This window comes from Dreissena polymorpha, unplaced genomic scaffold (assembly GCF_020536995.1).
Source record: "Dreissena polymorpha isolate Duluth1 unplaced genomic scaffold, UMN_Dpol_1.0 chrUn040, whole genome shotgun sequence".
NCBI lineage: Eukaryota > Metazoa > Mollusca > Bivalvia > Myida > Dreissenidae > Dreissena > Dreissena polymorpha.
In genome coordinates, this window is record NW_026273354.1 from 110550 (window position 1) to 135000 (window position 24451).

Consider the following 24451-nt stretch of genomic DNA (forward strand, 5'->3'; position numbering starts at 1 on the left):
CACAAATGCTAACGGACACCTAATACAATCCGATGCATTAAATCGTTTCACTGTATAATGGTATTCAAAATGATTATTTCTTATAAACGTTAATGTATTTTTAGTATATGTGTATGCCATATTTCATTATTTGCTCCTTAGTAAGCAGTTCTTATTTAACAAAAGTTTGGCAAAAAACCTTATGTCAGTCTAAGAATAGTCATTTAAAAAAGAATGTGCATATGATATGCACAAATTCATTTGGTAAATGCTTGATGGCCCCTGTGACATTCGATGAATTGGGCTGCCCAGAAACAATCAAATACGTTTCCCTAAATTTTGTAGTCAGGCAAGATATTTCACTTAAAGTGTCGCGCATCAGAATACTTAAGGCATTTAAAATGCAGCTTAGATTTTGCTACACAGAAAACAACAATCATACCAAATGGACAGCCCCTTTGTATTCAAGTATTTGCCAGCAGAATGCATATTATATCGATGGTCATATGCAACCACCATACAATTATTTCTATTTTAGGTGCAAACGATGCTGCTGCGAGACTGAATAGCCTTCAACGAGTATTTCAAGTGAAACTTACGTTTGATTGAGTTTTTTCAGATATGGGTAAATAGTCATCAGCAACAAAAATTTAAGATTTTTGGCAAGCGGTATTAGCACTAGACGAAACAGTAAATTTTATTTACTAAGTACATAGTCATACTAAATACGTTTACAAACGTATACATACTATATTTCTCATTTGAAAAATATCATTTGAAATATCCCAAGTGAAATATCAAAGTGAGTCCAAAGCGAGGCTAGGTCATATCATAGGGGACTGAAATGTCATAACCAACACATGTTACGATTTTAAGATAGAAGCAAAGGCTGTTGGTTAAAGACGCATCGCTATTCTATATTGTTTGACATTTAATATGATTACGGAGACATTATGTTGTCCGACGTCCAGTAATAACTCGATTCACGCTCACTGTCCCTTCCTTTTATTGTGAACTAGAGAAGTAATGTTCTATGTTTGAGAACGTTAAACTATCAATTTTATCTAAACATACACTATATACCTTACTAAGCTTTTATACTAGAATTTATATTTCATAAATATAGGAGGTTTATTATCAAAACTTTCAGATAACTTGACGGTTATGATTCAATTTAGCTTTACATATCTCAATTTATGACTAGCGACAAAAATGGTTTCCGCAAGACATACCGAATAATCAGATCGCATGGTTTCTATAATTTGATAAGATTTTATTTATGGAACGATACAGTTATATGTAGGGAATGTTATTTTGCTGATTTGTAATCAAATTGATTTTTTTATATCTTAAACCACAGACAGGCATATTGTTATTTGTCAATATATAAACTTTAAGTTCAAATAAGCGTTATATTTTTGTGATTACAAACAACTATAATTAAATAAAATCATCTACGAAAAAAGTCGTTCAGAAAATAAAATAATATTATTTTAGTTTTTTTTTCCAAATGGCTTTAAATAAAAGGATTGTGCAGTGACTGCATATCTTTAAGAAAGAAATAATTTCATACATTTGTAAAAAATAAATAATTTTTATTTACATACCTTCACTATTTTGAAATCCGTAATCCCAAGATTAAATGAGAATATGTATGCCTTATCGTTGAAGTATTTTTGCCGATCAATTACCAAATGTGTGTTTATAACCAATCGACCAAAAGATGGCTTTTTCGTGAAGCGAAAAAACTGTTCGCTTCGTTGCATTCGAATTTCGTTTAAATGGGTATACAATGTTTACTGACTGTAGCATATTATGATAAAGAGGACTCAACCTTATTGGCTTGATAGAGTTTAAAATGGTAACTAAATAGTTTGATTTCACTAACAATAATATTAAAAAAACAAGCAAGAAATTATACGTAACGAAGAAAATAATGTAAACCACGTCCCCATTACGCCACACGCAAGGTCAAACAAGGGATTAAAAAAGCAAAATTTTGTGAAATGGCTGATTTTTTGGCATTCATATTAGAAGATGAATAACGTTAACAACGTCCAAGCATTGTAAGATACTGCTGAAGAACAATATTAATGTTGACTTTATATTCCGCATTCGTATTGCAAACGATTTTGTAGTACATTTGTTTGATCGTTTACGTAATTTCCATGAACAGTTCAGAAATGTTCGATACATGTACACTCATACACTGTCCCGTCAGTTTTTATTTTATTTTGATAGACTTTGTATCTAAGACGTGTTATCGTAAACTGTGAAATACCGGTAAAATACGAAAGTGCGCATGCGAAATATGATCACAACATCTGGCTTAAAAAGTGCAAAATGCCGATGTAAATATATCAATTAATGTACGAACAGTGATAATACTGAACATTCGTATCATGATGCACATGTAATTTCTTAATTTATGCTGCTGATTGCGTAGATGACGAAATGATTTTACCGTAAATGTACGATTTTACGGTGATTTTAAGGTGACAACTTAGATTAAGAACCTCTGTAGTATGTACAGACACAACGAAAGAAATATATTAAATAAAACTAGCTTTTTTATTGTAAAACTTAAAAATTATAACGTTAAGAACAACACATTAAACCCTTGATATTATGAATACTGTTATTTCGATTTAAAATAAAAAAGTGCATAAATGTTTGCCTGTAATTTAGTGTAAATTTAATAGTTAATATATTACAGTATATCTCCAAGTTTATTTAACAACACTTCCTATAGGCACAATGGTTGTTTTGAGAACCTATTAATACCGGGGCTTGAACCGGCATCCTTCGGATTAAAAGGCAAACTTAATATATGCGATCCACGTACTGTAACACAATTTAACAAAAACAGAAAAACAGAAAAACTCTTATTCCGTTTCGCGTTTGTAACGCTTTACAATTTTACCTATGCCACATGATGATAAATAATGAATGACTACATACTTTTGGTATATGTGATTCATGTTCTACTTCTCCGGTTGTTCAATGTTCTTTTCTTTTTGAAGCTGAGACAACACGTTATAAACTTGAAATTGCGAACAATTGTCAACATATCTATGTAAAGGCAAACTATAATAAAACGTGGAATAACTGTTGCCGGAGTATCTTTTCATGTTTTTATAAACCATGTTTATTAATTGTAAACACATATCTCATTAACCTAAAGGACTTAGCAAACACTAATAAGTAACGCATGGAAAGTTATACTTTAGTGAGTAAGTTGATTATTTCACCCTTTTATTTAACTTACATTTTTGAAGATTGATCTGCTATGCAAGCAAAGTTTCATTTGTACACAGCATGGGTTGGCGTGTGCAATTTGTATCATTACATATTAACTCCTATATGAAAATATTTGATCTGAGTTCACACACTTGCTGGAAAAGTTCATGGATAACAAACAACACTACCCTTTAATCTTTCATTATATATACCAGGGTAACATTCAAAATAAATTAAACCTTAAAAGAACCCAATGTCTAAGTGTGATCGCATGATCGCTAAATAGTTTTTAATAATATTGGTGAGACAAACCTTACATAATCTGCATACGCTTATTTAACCATTAAATTAAGCTTTATGCAAATTCTGTGTTGTTTTAGTTGAAGATCATGATGTGAACATGCAAAGTACCGCCTTAAATAAATTTTCGTTTAGAAGAGACATCCTGTAAACGAAAACTTCCATAAACGCGGAAAAAGTCGTCCCTGATTAGCCTGTGCGGAATGCTTTACTCACGTGCATTAATCCCGGTTTTCCCAGAACGCGGCTCATTTGTTTTATTAAATAATGACTACGATGTTAAGACAGGTACATCATTATACCGGTATTTCACTTTTCAACAAAAAGTGCGTGGGCGACATTCTGCGATTTATTTCTACAAAACAAATATTTAAAAAAAAACATTTGCTTTATCAATGATTTAAATACTTTTCCTAAAGGCTTGGGGATCGGGCAACATCAATAGAATTTTCGATGAAAGTCACTGAAACAACAGTTGAATATATTCATCAAATCATGAAGTTGGCGCGTAATTATCAAACGTAACTGGTTTATATGCGTTTACCAGTTTTTAAGTTAATACATCAAATGTTATTGTGCTGGCTGTAATGTCGCGTGGGCTGTATATATCATGTGATAAAAGCTGAACAATATAACTTGTTTGTGTGTGCGAACCTAATTATGTAATACTTTAAGAAAACACTGTAAATAAATATCGTTACAGCAAATAAAAAATATTCTTGCTTTACAATAAACTTCGCCCAAAACGCCACAATAACGCAACAAGAACAAAGGCCATATGCGTCCATCATTATTTGGCACCACACATTTTATTTGGGGAAAATGCGATGAAATAATTTATATGAATGGAACATGAATGGTCAATACAAATTACAACTACTTAATACACGTTTTGTAACAGTTTCAGATGACTCCGATCCGTAATTCAGATAATGTGATTATTTGGTTAGATTGTAAAACATATTGGTACAGGGGATCTTTTGTGACCAAACAACGGTGGCGTTAGGGTGGTGTGACACACGAAATGGCTTTAAACACCAACTGTTTAAGACTTGGTCAACGGCATGAACAACACCACTTCAGAAATAAACACGAACGGCAAGAAGCTTGAAGAAGTGACGAGCTTCAAGTACGTGGGAGCAACCTTTGCCAATGATGGAACCAGTACAAGTGAGGTCCGAATAAGAATTGTCTAGGTAACCGCAGCGATGGTCAGGCTGGGCAGGTTGTGGACAAGAAGCTTCATCAGCTTCTCCACCAAACACATACTCTACACGTCCCGTGTACTCTCCGCCCGATTGTTCGGCTGGACATTTACACTGACACAGAACGTAAGATACAGGCATTTGAACACAAGTGTCTGCGAAGACTGCTCCGCATCTTCTAGACAGAACGTAACACCAACGTGTATGTCCGGAACAATACAGCAGCACGTATTTGCCAACAAGAACCCCTCCTGACGACCATTAAACGAAGAAAGCTGGTTTGGTTTATAAACGTCACAAGGCACGACTCTCTGTGCAAGACTGGATGCTTGAGGGAGGTCGCCGTCGAGGCCGTCAGAAGAAAAGCTGGATGGACAATGTGAAAGAGTGGACCTCCCTAACCATGGATGAGCTACTCTTAGCAGCCCACAACAGACCGGACTGGCAGAGGATCATTGTGTTGTCGTCTCTTATTTCCCCAACTGACACACCGCTCAAGGAGTGATGATACTAATGTTGACTTGACCTTGTGATCTACTTTGTTACCACCTTAGACATATATTCTAAAAATAGCCTTCATATTGTCAAGTTAAACAGGCTGACCATGTTATATCACGACTGAGTGTCCTAAATAAATGCGGCTTCTAGAGTTGTAATATATACTGTCGCCATCGTATCATCGCATTGTCGCCAGTGTCCTATCGCATTGTCGCCATCGTATTGTCGCAATGACTCATTCTCGTTCGGAGTACGCTTTTAGCTGAATGAAGCCATTTAGGTGACTATAAAGACATGTGGGTTACTGCTATTTGTATAGCAAATTTCAAACATATTTCTAAAAAATCGATCGAAACTTGAATAACACTTTAATAAAAAAATAGGCAAAAGAAGAGCGGATGTTTTTCACATATACCTTGGATTAAATACGTCGCTGTCAGTTAGTTTAGGGTTTGTACGTAACAAAACAACTAGTTTAGTAAGTATCACGCTTTTATTAAGATCGATAATCGACAGAAAGGTTTAAATTAATACGCTTTGAAAGGATAAATTTATTTTCACGCTTAATGATGTAATATGTTTAATTTGTCATTCGCAACCTACTGATATTTTATTTCGTAAGCAGTCCATTGTGTATTCAAGTTATACAGTGACCGCGCATGAATCAACCGACGTCATTCATGATACATTGTGTGTCTATCCCGCCGTATTACCCCAGAGCTCCACCCATTCGAAATATTCTTTCAACAACGTTATCTCAGGTGAAAGCGTTGTTATTATTGTCTTGCCCAGCTTGCATGAGCACTTCAATTACAATTAAGTCACGCAAGATCGGGTATTCTGGTTCAGATCGTTTTTTTTTACCGTTAAAAATTGATATCCCTTGTAATGAAACAAATAGAAAAGCGTGAACAACTACAGAATACGCTAGGGCCATCGTGGTTACACAATAAAATCCAGAGGTTGAAATGCGAGAACGCGATAGTACGATTGCAACATTGCGACAATACGATGACGACTGTGCGACAATACGATGGTGATAATGCGATAGTACGATTGCGAGAATGCGAGAACGCGATAGAATGATGACGACCATGCAACAGTGCGACAATACGATGGCGACAGTGCGAAAGTACGATGGCGACGATTACGACCACCATATGTGCTGGAGGATGTGACCGCGGTTAGATTTTAAGGCAGCTTTAAGATCTGGAAGTATGAACTCGTTGAATGCAGTTATTTCTTTATTTAAGGACTGACACAATATGCTGAGAATATTATACAAATGAAGGTATCTGTAAATACAAAAAAGAAAAACATTTGCTTATATAACATACGTTCAATGAATATTGAAATTATAGATAAGAGTAGGAAAAGCCTATTTTTGGTACTTTAACGGCCATTTTGGAAGCCATTTTGACTTATATGCAATATTAAATTCATTTTTTTGTCATGTAGAAACATATTTTAATTAATTTATAATATAAAACAGAACAGATATTTTCAATGCCAAAAACAGAATATTTTAATCAATTATGGCAGTTACATGTAATTTCCTAAATTTTTGCGGCCATCATGGCGGCCATCTTGAAAATGGCGGCCATCTTGAAAATTGGAGATGGGTCCATAGCTTATATTGAATAAAATAATTTTATGTACAAATGTGCCAATTGTGTTGCTTTAATCAAAAAGTGAACAATTACACTGAATACAAGCACCATATGATCCCGCTATTATGGGTGGGAAATTCCATTAGTTAATTAATTCTTAACCCAGCGTGTCGGCTTAATGAGAAAGATATTTTCAAAACATATTTTATGCAGAATACATTCAACTGAAAAATACGGTCCCCCAACCCCCGCTATATTCGATTTCTCTCAACCCAGGATATTGGCTTACTGTGAAAGACATTTTAAAAACGTATTGTAAGTATAATGCATTCAACTGTAATATATGGTCCCCACCGCCATATTCGATTGATGTACCGACTTGTTAATTGCGCATAAAACGCGATTTAATTTTGTGAGCAGCTCTCTAGGCAGCTTTATAGCTAATGAATCCGCAATTTAACGTCATGTCGATATAAAATTTGAAAGGTTTAAGCTTTCATTATAAAGTTGGTAATACATATCATGATTTTGCACGTTTGAATAGAAAAATTAAACATACTTAAACAAAAACGTAGCTCCTTATAAAAATTACTCATACAAATGAAAACATATTTATACGGTATATATTCGAATGTGCCAAATCTTAACATTAACTGATAGTATACATATTATATTTTACTTATGCCCCAATTTACTTTATTTCCTCGCAGAAGATTGTATTAGCATAATACCTATGTTTCTATTTATTTTGATTGAGTATACATTGTTTGCGACTGTTCAATTTGATTTAGAAAATTGAACATTATTAACATAACATATACTTTCTTAACATATTATGATTAAGGTGAAACATTACCAGGCTCATTATACTAAACACTATTCAAACCAACAAAATACTGACAGCGAGGCGTAATAGATATTGTATTCGCTAAGCAGGGGGTTGGATCATCACTGAGGGAGAGTTCTTTAGATCTCCTTATAAACACTTAGTACTGTTTCTACCCAGAAAAAACACTCACGCAATGGGACCGTGCCGTTTAGTTTCATAATGTTAAAAGTTCTTTTTTAATCCACGCACATCGTTAATCGAATGTTTCTCTTGAAATTACATTTAATTCACTTTCTATTAAGTGCTTGAAACATAACATTGTGGACTATTTATCAAATGCCTTCCTAAATTCAATATGTATGTAATGGTATCTAATCCACCCCTTTCTAGACAAATATGTTTTATGCATCGCGTGTAGGCTAAACACATTATCTGTAGCTGAATAGCCGGTCCGAAACCTTACTTGAGATTCATCAAATGTATTGTTCTCTTCCGCCTATTCATATAATCGTTGATTTAACGTACCAGAAAATATTTACACACTCTAGCACACATTCACAAACACATGTACACGCCCACACAAACTATACATGTATCATCGTAAGGTAGCACGTGTTGAAATACCATACTGAATGCATATTAAGTTAAGATGCGTATTGCAAAAAAGCAGAATATCGTGCTTAACACAGCTAGTTAGCGTGGAGATGCTGTTCATTTGCATAGTGAGCATTGAGTTGAAATAAAGACACACAAACCATAAATGGTAAATAGATTCAAAATCTCAACATTTACGAAGTAGAGATTTGATAATGTTTTTATTTACTGCACTCGATTTGATCATTAAGCGCGTATGAATTACTTTGAGATAACGTTTACCTATATAAATAGTACGATGGTTTTTAACGCACTTTTTGTTAAAGATTGTATGAGGTTGCTGTTGTGTAATGGATATGGTGTCCGCCTAGCGACCGGGAGGTCACGGGTTCGATCCCCGCTGTGGGAGCGTTCTTTCGATCTCCCATTTAGACACCAAGTACTGGTTCTAGGCCCAGGAAACGGACTCGAGAGCATTTCAAATAAGTAGGAATTACTTCCTATGCAATCGAGCTAAAATAAATAAGTTTAAACTAAAGATTGTATTTAAATGTAATCAACGATTCGATTATGCGTAAGTCATTCGCATTCAGGAGATTATATCAAGTAGCAGCTCTGACATGTTGAAGTAGGTTAATTTTGAAGTTCATAAAAATGTGTATGTTTCGTCAATCATGAAGCTGACTAGGAATCAGGCGATATATATGTATATGTCGCATTTCATTTACTTTCAGTACCACTGTTATCATGACAAATACACATATACGAAATGATAACAGCAATTGTTATCAAATTGAACGCAAATGCACTCAAATTCAAGCAACTTCTTAATTTAGTTGCTTTAGCGATATTTAAAAAAAATACCGACAAGTAGAATGTACATTATGACATTCGTTATTGCAATGGAAAAGCCATGTTTGCTTGATAAAGATTGTATAAGAAGGTTCATTTATTTTACCCACCATTGTTATAATTCTCTATTTAAATATGCATATGTTGGGTTTATACACATTTAACCGTTAACTTACGGCACAAAAAGCTCATAAAACAATAATTAAATAGTTCTTTGTTCTTATTTAAATTGAAATATGATGTCGTAAACTTCAATTGATGTTCCGGATAGGTTTTATGAATGTCATGCTGTGAGTGCGTCCTGATTGAATTACCTTTACCCTAACAACTATTTATTTAACATATTCGAGAGGCGCCTAGGTTGTATTTGATCATAATAGGTATACACATCCCAACACTGCCGTGTCAAAAACCCGTTTAGATTGCTCTAACTCTATCTGGTCAATACGAAATATAATGCCGATCAATTTTGGCGAGATATAGCTTTAAGGTGATTTTTTTTTAGTTTAGGTTTCATATGAAAAAAGTAAATCTCCTGCTTGTGATTGCATCCCAAGACTAAGTGGATAAATTTTCACTCAATTTGAAATTATAACAGTGTTCCATTTGTATTTACGTTAGCATGTTTTCAGAAAAAATACAAGTTGGGACATGTACATGTTTATGGTTTGGATACTAAAATTATAACAGTTGTAAACTCAACATAATTTATTATAACCCTGCCAAGACAGTGTCCGGATGTCAGTTTATTTTTATTTGTGTTTTTGGAGAGTTTTTATTCTGTCACTATGGCTTTTGTTTTGTGTTTTGAACGTAACAAATGTCGATGACTAAAAGAAACGTGTGATATAATAAGTTGTGTCTACTGTTTGTGCAGCTGACTGTATATTTATAGTGTTTATAGATATGGTTATCGAATTTGTATTCTTTAAATAGTTTAATGTTTCCAATTTGCTCAACGTGGTATATGATCGTGGAGTATTTAAATTATCTGTGTTTAATATCGCATACTTATGGTTTGCGTACAGGAAATGTTGAACCTTATACCGACTTCGAGTTTCTCAATAATATAAGAATAAAGAGTACTTCTTACAATATTTGTAGATTAAAAGTCTGATAACTGTTGTTGTCCGGCAACTAGCTTTTGTTTATAAAAAACAACAGTTTTATTTTCTTTTAAGAATTGCTTCACGGATCTCTTTTACAATTGTAATGAAGTGATTTACTTTATTTAACGATGCATTTATCGGAAAATACGTACCCAGGCTTGTCATCTCTATTGATTTATAATTTCGTTTTTATTTAAAACATTATAAGCGACTGAGTATCGGTCCAGGTCCCAGTAAGGTATATTTCAAAATTACTGCATACAGCAAAATAATATCAAACCAAACAAACAGTTACATACATATGAACATATAGAATATTATTTTAAGTATAAATTTGATCGATCATACTACTATATACAGCATAGCTTAAACAAATGTCGATGTTAGAGCTGGTTAGACATTAAATGTATCTCGGACTCCGCGGCTCATCTTTCATATTACGGCATAAACTATCATGACATTAAGACTATTGTTTAGAGATATTGGTGTATTGAATATTCGCTCCCATGTTAACAATATATAGAAAACATTCGATATTTAGATGTTTGCACTCAGTCCTTTGTTAATTCAAAATAATTGTATTTCATAACACAATTGATCCTTGTGCATATGTACACAATTATATCGATCTTTTATAAAAACTCTGATTTGAATTTAAATACGTGTTTAATAGACGGACACTATTTGACGCATTTGATTTATTCACAATTTACGCCATCATAGTAAAACACACATATTTAGTTCTATTTCGCGTGTAAAATATTATTTTATTTACAATTCGATTTTAATCGTTTATTTATGATAGCATGCTTTTATTTTCAAGCAGCAACGAGAAAATGTGCTTAATCTTATTTGCAAGCATTTATTTTATCAACCATATCTGTTCAAGAACTGGTCTAGCCTTTCAAGTAAAAACATAATGCCACCAGTGAACACAATAAAATGTAAGAATTAAGTCATATAGTGTTTTTTTCCTTCAGAATGACCGCATAGCTTCTAAAACTTTAACGCGTTGAATCATTTGGCAGGTTATAAAATGATGTTTTCGTTTAGAAACATATGTGTCTATTTAAAGTCCCCTGCGCGTTAAAACACTGCGTTTATCCGCTTGTACTAAATGTTTAGCTGTTCTCTGTTAAGATTATAGACAAGTCATCAATTATTATACACGAATTCAATTCATATTGAAAAATAACTACTGTGTAAGTAGGTCAAATTTGTTGGTTGGGTTTGTCATATGTTACCTACGGTATATTGATTACTATAATTCGCAGTATTCCAAATTATTTGATCATATGCGTTGCTTAAAGTGTCATCTCTATTAATTTGTTTAAATGAAAATTTAAGTGCAGATTGATCCGAAAATTCACTTATTTCATTGACATTCAAGCAACATATTTGTCATACAATTCCTAGTAAGAAATTAAATAATCAACAACACATTAATCTTTGTGTAAACTATAACAACTGATCATTCCTTGCTTTAGGCACTGGTGTAGAATAAATACATTTACAATTATTTGCATTGATTTAACAATCTTTTCCCAGATCGGTTTGTAACAAAAACATAGTATTTGCTATTCGGCAGATAAACTCATCGCGGGCCTGTTGATATAACGTTTCAAATTATTTTGTTTTAACAAGTCACTCTTTCCGCCGACTCGTGAGTTGAAATCGCCCATGAAAACTTCATCGCCAAGCGTTTTATAATACGATTCGCCTACAATAATTATAGTGTTATACCTTAAAACTCAAGAGTCCTCTGTTGAGATGAAACACATATATGCATACTCACAGCCAAAATGGTTTTAAACGCCTACATTATTTCTATTATTCGACGTTCGAGAAAAACAAGTTTATATAGTTGACAACAAGACCACAACTTTTACGTTTAGCTTTTGTGTAAAATTTTGGTCTCGAACATTTACAGCGTTCATAAACTTACAATGTTATAGTTCCGCCATCGGAATGCATAGTCCCACAGAGTGTAACAAAGTCAAAGCCATTCATGAAGCATAACAACAAAGGGTCATGCAGTGTAAATCATTAACCTTGAACGTTCCAAAATTATATTAGAGCGGCTTACGTTGCTAATCCTAGCTCGGAAGTTTATCTTCTGTGAGTGATGTACGGTCAATGTGAAGTTTATTGTGTACACAAATAATGCACATTTACATCCAGATGGAGCCTTTGTTATGAATGGAACAAGAATTGTATGTCGCTTCTGTATAGCCCAGGGAACAAATCACTGATGCGTTTTTTTAGAAGCGCAAGGATTGTCCGACATTTTATGTTTATTTTGTATTGTGTCTTGAAATTAGTTGCATATGGTTGCATTTGAGCCGCAATAACGACATGCATAGTTTCCGATACAATGCGTTCTTGCAATGTTAATTGCATTGTGGGCATAGTCACACATTTTCACCAAAACGTAAATGGTACTAAATCCCTACTGATGCAATTGTATTTATTTAACAACGGACTTTATTTTTATCTGTGTGTCTGCATTTAAAAACTAACATTTGATAACCACATATATATAACACCAAGTGTTATTATGGCATTATTTAAAATACACATCTTCTTTAAGAAAATACCAACTTATTGAGTATCATCTATCAGTAAATCATGAGCGACTTAAAGTGGAATATAAACTTTATAAGGTAAATAGTGTGTGGTGTACGTTTTTAATACATATCAATGTTGATAGATGTTTAAAAAACATGACTGCAGCAGTTTGATTTCGAAATCAAATATAAATTAGCCTTTATAAAAAAATTATGAACCTTGCCTCGATGCGTTGTTAAATTCTGTAACACACTGTCTGCTCGTTATTTGTTCCGACGAAGAAGAGACTTGTATTGTAAAATATCATAAGTTTCTCTTTTTTTTAATTTCTTGAACATATTCATGGTCCTAGAAAGTTAACTATATTATAAGGTTTAATGTTACGGATTACGTCTTCGTCTGTTCAAGTTAGTTTGTAAAATATGTACTTGAGATGTTTTGTTAAAATGTGGCATGTGTTCAAAATAGTTCATATATTTATTTATTATGATAATTACTTCTGGTACAAAAGCACCACATGTTCCGACATGTATATCCAAAAATTAATTTGAAATTTAACATTTTTGTTATATTATATGTCATACACATGATAAATAATCTAATATAGACACATACATGAGTAAGAAAATGTAGATTTCATGAAATTAATTAGTTACATCATAGCGGTGTAAAGTTTTGATAATTCGATTGACTTATTAAACGTTTGATTTTGTTACACATACATTGTCATAACCATGTTGTCTAAATACATATCAGACGCTTTTTTTCCAAAGAACTTAAAAAATGTTAGCCTCTCCTGTCAGTTTGTATTTAGTTTATATCGATCTTATTCGTATTTCATTTAATCCTAACAATTTAAAGTATGTTATGATAGTGTAGATTATTAAAATCCGTCAAGAGGAATATATAAATATATAACGTTACAGCTAATTAAGATAGTTGGTATCTTATCATTGTAGTGTTATACCTGTTATTTTGTGCTTGTCCGTATTTATATATCAAATGTATGTACATTTAGTCTGAACGATTTGGCAATATGATCGCAGGTCGCAGGTTTGACATTAAATGTACTAAAATGAAACTGAGTTCGAATTTTACTACTAAATTAAAAACAGAAGATGCTCAGAAAATGTGCGTTGTTTAGAAAAACATATTGCCGACAACAGTTTTGTTATGACATTCTTATCACAATATTAATCAAGCATGTTGGATAGGCCGTTTATGGGTCGTGGACTGAGCATCGTTAATGCATAATTTAGAAGTAAATTGTTTCAATTATTTTAGACTATTAAAGTGTGTTCATTTTCAGCATTATTTTACAATCGCATGTGAACAAATGTTCTTTAAAAGTCTCTGAAGTGTATAAAACTTTATCAAACAAGAAACTTATTTTAACAGCTCAATACGTTTGACCGTCACGAGACTAACATATTGTATATACGTATATTTACAAACATTACTACGTCTATAATTTTGCACACACATTATAGTAATGCAGTTTTTTACTGGTTTTGATTTTATCGACTGCACATAAGACATGACACGTTTTGTGTTCAATAAATACATATTTAAGTTGTGTGTTGTCATAAAATGAATCTTGTGACGAGTATGAAGTAGTATTGTATTGTAATCAATATTTTCCAAATGTTTGATTAAGTTTCAGTCAAATTGTATGAATATTGTCGTAATAATCAAATATATCAGGGAATGCGAAGTAAGTACGACTTTAAATAAAGAACTTGGATATAACTGTCTTCACTAGCTTAAATATAGTTGGATTTATTTGAATTCATAACAAATCATGAACCTGATTACATGGCATGTGAGTTTCATGCTTACAAAACTGCATACATAATCTTGAATTTGGTGTACGTCGTGTTATTACATGGCATGTGAGTTTCATGCTTACAATAATGCATACATAATCTTTTATTTGGTGTACGTCGTGTTTGCTTTCATGCCGAACTTTGTCTTTCAAAAGTGTTTGAACGTATTCAACACAACACAACTAGCCTTTATATATTGCTTTAAAACTAATATGAATTTATAAAACTGTGGATATTCATATTTTTTATATGAACATATTTAACAGGTTTATGCTCGTGATTTATGCTTCCTTGCGTAGCTGTTAACAAAATTAGCTGGTTAACGCTTTCAATTTTGACATTGGTAGATCGTCTAATATAACCACGCAATTTTCTTTTTTGTTCGATTGGTGTGTAATGAGACGTGAACCTACATCACATGACTTTACCTTCCATGAAAAGGATTGTTGGTTATGTGCATTCGTGTTTTCTATAAAAAGGACGTTTTATGTCAAGGTAAGAGTACTCACTAAATTTTAAGTATAAGTATTGATATAAGTGTAATTGTATAATTGTACTGCATATTAATTTGTCTAAGTCTTATGTTTACCGTGATAAAATATATTAAGTCAAAATTATGTAGACTTCATTATATATAATAATTTAAATGGCTGATTTATTTCTTGTAGATTTTACGCGACCATGTTATTTCTCTTACACATGTGGTGTCTATAGCTTCAGCCTATTATTATTACTAAACCAGCATGCGAACTTTTGACAGGTTACTGTTGTAAATATCGTTAATTTATAACATGACCTACTCTCCAGGAGTGAAATGACGTAATGCTCAATTGTGTAATATAACTGTGAAATGACGTCATTTTATGTAACGAAATGACGTAATAAACGATGAAAAGAGCATAAAATAAAAAGAAAATTTGTTGGTCATGTTTTAATATGAATCTTAGATTCGTGGTCATTTTGTATTGACTTTATTAAACTCGTCATTTAAATAAAGATAAAAACTCGGCAAGTCTCGTTTTTATCTTTAATTAGATGACACGTTTATTAAATTCAATACAAAACGACCACACATGCAAGATCCTATATTGATAATTTTCTTTGTAAAGTGAGTCCTTTATGATGGGGCTGAGGTTAGAGAATTACGCAACGTTAGTTTATATCATCATCATCATCATCATCATCATCATCATCATCATCATCATCATCATCATCATCATCATCATCATCATCATCATCATCATCATCATCATCATCATATCATCATCATCATCATCATCATCATCATCATCATCATCATCATCATCATCATCATCATCATCATCATCATCATCATCATCATCATCATCATCATCATCATCATCATCATCATCATCATCATCATCATCATCATCATCATCATCATCATCATCATATCATCATCATCATCATCATCATCAGCAGCAGCATCAGCATCATCATCATCATCATCATCATCATCATCATCATCATCATCATCATCATCATCATCATCATCATCACCACCATCATCATCATCATCATCATCATCATCATCATCATCATCATCATCATCATCATCATCATCATCATCATCATCATCATCATCATCATCATCAACATCAGCACTATCATCATCATTATCATCAACATCACCATCGTCATCATCATCATCATCATCATCATCATCATCATCATCATCATCATCATCATCAACATCATAATCATCACCTTCATCACCATCATCATAATCATCACATTATCATCATCATCGTCATCGTCATTGAAATCGTAATCATCATCACCATCATCATCATCATCTTCTTCTTCTTCTTCTTCTTCTCAGAAAGGATAAACATTTAAAAGATAAATGAGCACTTGCAAATCCGCTACAAGTTTACAAAAGATATATGTCTCGAAAACTAATATTATATTTCTTAAATGAAGTTTTGGATGTGTGACATTATTTTTATTGTATACACATGCGCAAGCAGTGTTTTAAAGAATTGATTGAATATATTTCAGTTCATAATACACTTATAATAACAAGAGCCCATGTTGGAAACAAATGTCGTTGTATTGAATGAATACGTAAGGGAAACACTTGTCATAGTAATTACAGCTACAGCTTAAGACTGATAAATATTCTAATACTACATATATATATATATATATATATATATATATATATATATATATATATATAAAATTAATATCATCGATAAGAATTGATTATACAACTTTGGTCGTAAGAATTGAACAGCATTCGTTATTCATAAGACCGTACAAAGCTTTGATCATGTTACATTATTATAATCATATAATACATACATCAGACACAAGTTTCATAAGCCCTCACTACTATAAAAAAGTAGAAACAGAATTTCATTTTTATCTAAACCCGAACTCAGAATAACAATTTGGCGTTGTGTTTTGTATTGTGTAATAAAACTACATGTGCTAAGTTTAATGAGGTGATTACTTTAACGGTGCTGATTATGTTGCAATTATTTTATCAGTTTAACATAGGGAAGACATAACTTTGATAACTTTACCATGATACTCATTTGCCATAGAAAGATGTATTAACACTTATACATCCGATCTAAATTCGAAATTTCTGATAAGCATGATACCAGCTATTATGGTCAATCATCATTGATACAATAAGATGCAATTTAAGTAAGCGCCAAATCTATGAATGCGTGTCAACAAGAGTTTAACCGATTCAAGAGCGCCATGATCTCACGATTAATCAAGTATAATTCATAGTTCATGTACATGTTAAAGCAGTTTCAATAATTCCACATATATTTATATATATATATATATATATATATATATATATATATATATATATATATATATATATATAGATATATATATTTATTTATTTATATATATATATATATACTGATTCTTTAATTATGATTCCCATTAAATCACTAAGTTTTTTAATATAAACTTTTTTTTAACATATTTCAACTTTTTAACGCGTGATAGTTTACACAAATTACGTTCATAATATTACATTTATCAGCACATACAGTCGTGCAGGCTAAATGTTTACTACCATCCTCAATATCATGAAAGTTATGTCAAATCAACGTTTTCGCTAATAGTCATGAAGATTTTTGGAGCGCAAGATCGATTAAAATTTGAACTTATTTATACAAATTTATAGTTTGCAACTAATGGTACTACCATTATTTGCAGCTATGAAACGCAAAAAACAAATATTTCCAGGTATTCATATTGTTTGCATGAATCGACGCCAGGATGTTCTGTTTCGCTTGAATATTAACTGTGATAACGTTATAGTACATAGTAAATAGTAAATACTTAGCATATTTTATTTGTTTCAGACCCAATTATTTGTTACGGTGTCCGGTTGGAAACAGCGATGGAAAATGAATGAAAACGGAAATTGCTAAGAACACACATGCCAAATGTGTCTTGTCATTAAATTGTTAATTTTGCACTATGAACATCTCTCATCCATATCTAAATATGCACGGAACGACCACAACTTTGAGGGCTTGTAAATGTCGATTGACCGCCCGTGGTTTATTTTTAAGTTTTTTTACACTGATTGTTGTGTGTTTCCTGTTCCTTTTATTTGAATCATCTATTTCATTTTATACTCTTAAAGCAATCTCAATAACAAGACAGGCAGACACGACAAATGTATCAAATCATGCGTCTTACTTCAACTTTACAAACTCAACCGTATTTAAAGCAATCGGACCATTCCAATTACCAACTACCGCGAACAGTGACTTACGATTCGAAAACAAGCAAAATGTTCGTTTCGACCTTGAAGCGGATATTATTAAAACAACCATAGCTTCCAGCCAGCCACATCTGCCACTTAATGTAACCACTTACAAAAAAGATGCATTTGTTGATCTGAATTTAACACGAACCGAATCAACCACTAATGGCACGATACGTAATTCCACAGAGCGCCAGAGTGAATGCAATAATTGTTTTAAACATGATTTTGAGTATGTTATTCAGAACGACCACATCTGCGACACATTGGACACGAGCGAACACATAGATCTTCTGATATTCGTTACCACTGTGCATCATAATGTCTTAAATCGACAGACGATACGGCGGACGTGGTTGTCATACACTAATAACAATACTGCAAATGCAAGGCACGTTTTCCTGTTAGGAAAAACAGCAGAAAACAGTTTACAAGAATCTGTGATGAGGGAAAATGAAATATATCACGATATCGTTCAGGAGACCTTTATAGACAGTTACAATAATCTAACATATAAAACCATCATGGGATTTAAATGGGCCGCCACAAAATGTTCTAATGTAAAATTTGTTATGAAAACAGATGACGACATGTGGGTCAATGTTCCTTCGATAATAAAAATGTTGTCGGGAACCGGTATGGCAAACTATTTACAAACAGGACTGACCGGCTATTGTCACCAAAAAGCATCACCAATCAGAGATAAACGTTCTAAATGGTACGCCTCCTTCAGTTCTTATCCGGAGGAGTTTTTTCCAGGCTTTTGTTCAGGGACTGGATACATGACCAGCATAAAAGTCGTGTCGGATATTTACCATGTTTCTCCGCAAGTGCCTTTCTTCCATTTGGAAGACGTCTACGTTTCATTGTGCGTTCGGCGACTCGGATATTTGTTAAAACAAACTTCAGGTTTCCTCGCAGGGCCCAGTAATATATGTGATTACAAAAAGGATAACGTCTTAACAGTTCATCAAGTTACACCTTCGAAGTTGATTGAGATATGGAAACAGGTTTGCAATCCTGCTTGACTGTTAATCCTTATGAGTCAAAAACAGCAAACCATGTGCATAACTATTGTTATGAAATAACTGTAGTTTTTTATGTATGTGATTTTCAGAAAACTGTAGTGAGGAATTAGTTTGAACATTCTTTTTCTACGATAAGAAGTAGAAATTGCTCGAAAAAATGCATGAATATGATTCTTATTTTTGAAGTGTTCTGTAACTTGATTAACCCATACACTCTTAATGAAATATTATTTAAAAAGCAATATTTTAAATATTGTTCCCATGTATTTGAAAATGAGCTGCATATACTTGTTCTGTCATGGAGTAGTGGAAAGCGTATCCATCTATCCACCGGAGGATCATGGCTTTGATCCCAATTGTGGGATTGTTCCTTCGATACCCTACCAAAAATACACAAATTACTGGTTATACACGGCAAATGGTCTCGAGAACATTTTGATGTAACTATATTTTATCATTTTTGCATGATGTGGATTTTTAGTTATATTTTAAGGTAAAAGTGTGAGTTTTGTTTGATGAATTTATAGTTTAGTTCATTATTAATTTAATTACGTATATTCAAGGTCAATACCATTTGTTTGATGGATAATGTTGACAATTTACTCACTCGATTGTTTTTATAAATGTTTTAAATTTAAACATAACAGCTTAGTACAACAATAATAATATACGTGTTCTTCCACGTTCTACATACCGTAAAAACGTCTGTACCAAAAGTAACAGTTACACAACAGCAAACATATTGAGGTAAACCTGGAGTGAAAAAGTAAAAGTAAACGTGCTAATAAGGTGAATTTGTTAGCTGTGTATTTATTGATAATTGTTTAACATGAAACTTGTGTCATTTTGTTTTGAAAATCTATATTCATAACTCACTGGTATTGCTGACTACACTTAACACGACGCACGCATAAGAATAAGACATTTCACCAGTGGGTCTATAAAAAACATGATATAACCTCGAGTTTTTCGTTGACCCTATTTCTCAAGAACAAGCACTTGGCATTGATCTGAATAAGAAAATGTTGGTTATTGTTTCAATTGATATGCTTCCGTATTTAAAGCGGTTGATATAGATTAAAGAAATGCTAAACTTAAATACGGTAATCGTGCCCGTACATACGTGAAACAAAGTCATAAACATAGCCAAGTTAGAAGAGTAAATTTATGTCAAGCTTGTATTATATTCAGAAGACGTCATCCGGAAATCTATTTTCGTTAGAGAACCCATCTTATATAAAGGTATACACTACGCTGTCCCATGTCTTCCATCAACAGGTGTTTCTTTCAAATAATAACGGCCGATACGTTATGTGATTCCGAAAGAATGTTAATTGCTTTTACAGGGTATGTTACCACATATTAGGTTTTTTTCTAAAATCTAGGCTATGACGTAGTCAGTATTAGTCGAATGTTGCCAATAATACCAATTTGTGGTGCATTTGAAAATAGTGTACTTAAGTGTTGTAATGTAAAAATGACTCGGTAGAGTGTCTGTCTGACCGGGTGATCCTGTGTTCAATCCCTATTGCGATCGGGGAGTTTTTTTGACTGGGTTACATTTATGAACAACGTTAAATACCCGCATATGGTTGTGTATGTTGCAGAGCAGTATTTTTTGTGTAGATGTTCTGTATATAAATGGTAAGATGTTTTCGTCTCATTTGTTTCATTATGTTTAATTTCTGTTTGAAATATAATAGTCTTTTGTAAAACATTGAAGTAGTTTGAGGGGAATTGTTGACGTATCGTCTCGTTAATATGACCATGGCAATGTATCATTAGACATTTATTTGGGAATCATGCATTATAACTTAAGAGCATTGATACTATTTGTTAAATTCTTTGTAATAACGAATGTATACATTATTAATTTTACTAGGTTGGGTTAAATGACAGGGGCATTGGCAATCGAAATTTCAGTGGATATTTGGTGAAAATACTTATGTCAAAAACGCTTACGTAGTTTATATCAAGTAATACGCATGTTACTCAATCGTCAATAGCCAATACAACATATTGTTTATAAATGTCTTTTAGATATCAATAACACATTAAGAAGGCACGATAATAGTGTGATATATGTTAAAAGGGTGGAGCATAACAATTGAAGATGGTTTTAAATTTTAAAATGTATCCTCTAGCAAAATTCAAATAATCATGAGTAAATATCAGTATAAGTTTTACAACACTTTTAAATAAAGGAGCCGTTAGATGTGCTTGATGTGTTTCAATCCGACCGATGTGAATTGCCAATTAAACCGACTTGTGAGATATTACGCTTCGCTGCAAAGACTTTTAAAACGTCTTAACATAAGAACACATCAATTCAAATTCAGATTTATATGTATTTACTGTTAAACATACACAATTGCGACACTCGAGACACATACTTGCATTCAGTGTTCTTGAATATAATTAAGAGGGTCAACTCATATTGTCGAAGAGTGTTCAGTTCACGACAGTATAAGAAAGCATCTATTACGCTACTCAAAACAAGATGAGACATTTCATGATCATAGGCGTAAAACTATTTGACCATACCTGTTAAACCCCCGCATGAACATGGACAATATTTTGTTGTCCAGTGCATATTTCATTTTCAAAAAGTAAATGTGTATAGTTGCTAGATTCTATAATGCTCAGAAGTGGAAATAGTCTTATAGAAGTGCTACTGTTTTTCAAGAATACCGCAGCGATATCAAAATAGTGAATACCATAATAGTTGTTATGGTAATAAACGTTATTGTTTTAAATGCTACATAATGTAACTAAAGACTTAAATACAGCATTAATATTCCGACGTTATAACATCGGTTCAGACGCTCTATTCCGATATTTAAACACAATTGTAAACACTCGGCCTTTACTGCGTAATACAATTTATTTTGCTTTTATATCAACAATGAGTAAGGATCAACAAAGTTTGATCACATGTGGCTTTGATAGTTGCAATTTGGTCTTGTTTGAGCGTTGATTAGTTTGAAACAAATGGTTGCACGTAAATCAGATTCATACCTTGAATATATATCGCCAAGATAAAATAATGACAATGTTCCCTAGAGATCATATTCAAATGCGGATTGGGGACTGTTCTGTAGATTCTAGGTAACGACACACACCTTACAATGACGGGCGCCGGACATAAGTCAATTTCAAAATTTCCACATACATCAAACAAAAAAAACGGCTTTTCATCGTGTTAAATATTTGTTTACCCTAGACGTGTAAAGCCTTCATCAAGATGTTTGTATTAGTAAACACAAACTATTGTATTTTTTAAACATGTAAACAAGTATTTTACATTTTGTTCACTGTATAGTTTTTTCTTTGAATATCTTTTAGGGTTTAGCTGTAGTCAATATGTGTGGATTTTAAAAACGTTTTTTTTCTAAAAGTAGCAGAGCATATTCAGTCAAATTATAAACCTTTTCCCCCGTTTTTCCGCTTCGATTGTATAAAACATTGTCTTACTAGTTTCAAGTATATGTTACATTCGACGTTAACCTATTGTAGCTGTCATGCATTTATTTATCAGAAACAACAGTTTAATACTCGACCCTCAAATCATAATTTATTTTTTGAAGTGTAATCAAAGGGGCTACACAACGGTTCAGTAACTTTTAAGACTTTTTGCGATATCAGCAATTTTGAAATACCCCACGTCTCCACTAGATTCACGACGGTGAATGGTTTATTTACAAACTCTTTCTGACTTGAATATATATATTTTCTTAAGTGCGTCAACATATTAAACAAAACAAGCCATTACTCGAAACCTTGCATGAATGCATTCAATGGTGAGAATCTCTATACTTTCGGCAATCGAATAAAGGCTTTGGGAACGTTTTGATATATCTTTGTCAGTTAATGGTGCGAACACTTTTATGCGATACGATAAAAAATGTCCTCGTACATACTTAAATATATATGAATATAAAAACCTATAAACGCTGATTACCATATCATATCTCGGGGCGAAAAACACAATAAATGTTACATGAACTTAGTTTGTAAATCATTTCGATTAATGTTGATATACCATGAACACATCACATACACATAATCATTATATTTGACGGGTTTAATGTATTGCTTAAAGGTATAATATACTTCATAAGATTTCACACGAAACACACTGGAGAACCGCTTTACCTTAATTTTAAATGTAAACTATTAATTCATCAGCGATACTATGAAACGAACAGCTATATTGTATAATAAAAGGTATATGTGTGCTTAAAAACGAAAATAACCCGCCTGACTGACCGAGCGCAAGCACGTTCGCCTTACTGACCGAACTCACGCCCGCTCGCCTGATTGACCGTGCACACGCCCGCCCACTAGAAACGCATGCACACATACAAACAGACAGACATAAAAACAAACTTACATATAGACGGACAGCGAGACAGACAGCCTGACAGAAAGACAGAAAGACAGAGATACCGATAGACTGACACACAGACAGACAGACAATTTACAATGGCACACACACCAGGTTCACAACTAACATTCAATGCTTAATAGAAGTAATAGTATTGGAATATAATCGCTACAACAATCATCAAATATTCAAACAAAAATGAAATTAACCTCTGCATATCTTAACCTGTCACCCCAAAACAAGGTGTCCAATGGTTTATTGTTCAATAACACACGATTTTAGACTTGGTTACTATTATTGTGCAACGACAAGTGAGCAAAATAATGTTTTAAAACAAATTCATTATCTCAACCGAAGCGTGGCTTAATTGATGTATATGTCCTTTTATCGGACATAAAATAGAAGTGTATGAGAATGTGTAACATATACTTAAAAGTTAATGCTGTTCGAAACTTGTATATCTCAGATACGATCTCGGAACGTCCCAAGGCAGAAAACAAAATACATTTGAATAAGGAAAACACATTAAAGATAATGAACATACGATATCGGGGCCTAATAAAACATATTGTACTTAAACTGAATGTGTGGATTTTCCTTTAATTTATGCAAATATTTTATGGAAGAGATGTGATTGTTTAAACTGTTAGACGT

At 32.8% G+C, this 24451-nt stretch overlaps 1 protein-coding gene across 1 annotated transcript; it reads left to right on the forward strand.

Annotated features, from left to right (window-relative positions):
• Positions 1-18055: 18055 nt before the first annotated feature.
• Positions 18056-20667, forward strand: LOC127863802 (beta-1,3-galactosyltransferase 1-like). The gene has a single exon (XM_052403460.1). It carries the CDS (start codon positions 18091-18093, stop codon positions 19408-19410), a length of 1320 nt encoding a protein of 439 aa, XP_052259420.1. The 5' UTR covers positions 18056-18090; the 3' UTR covers positions 19411-20667.
• Positions 20668-24451: the final 3784 nt, after the last annotated feature.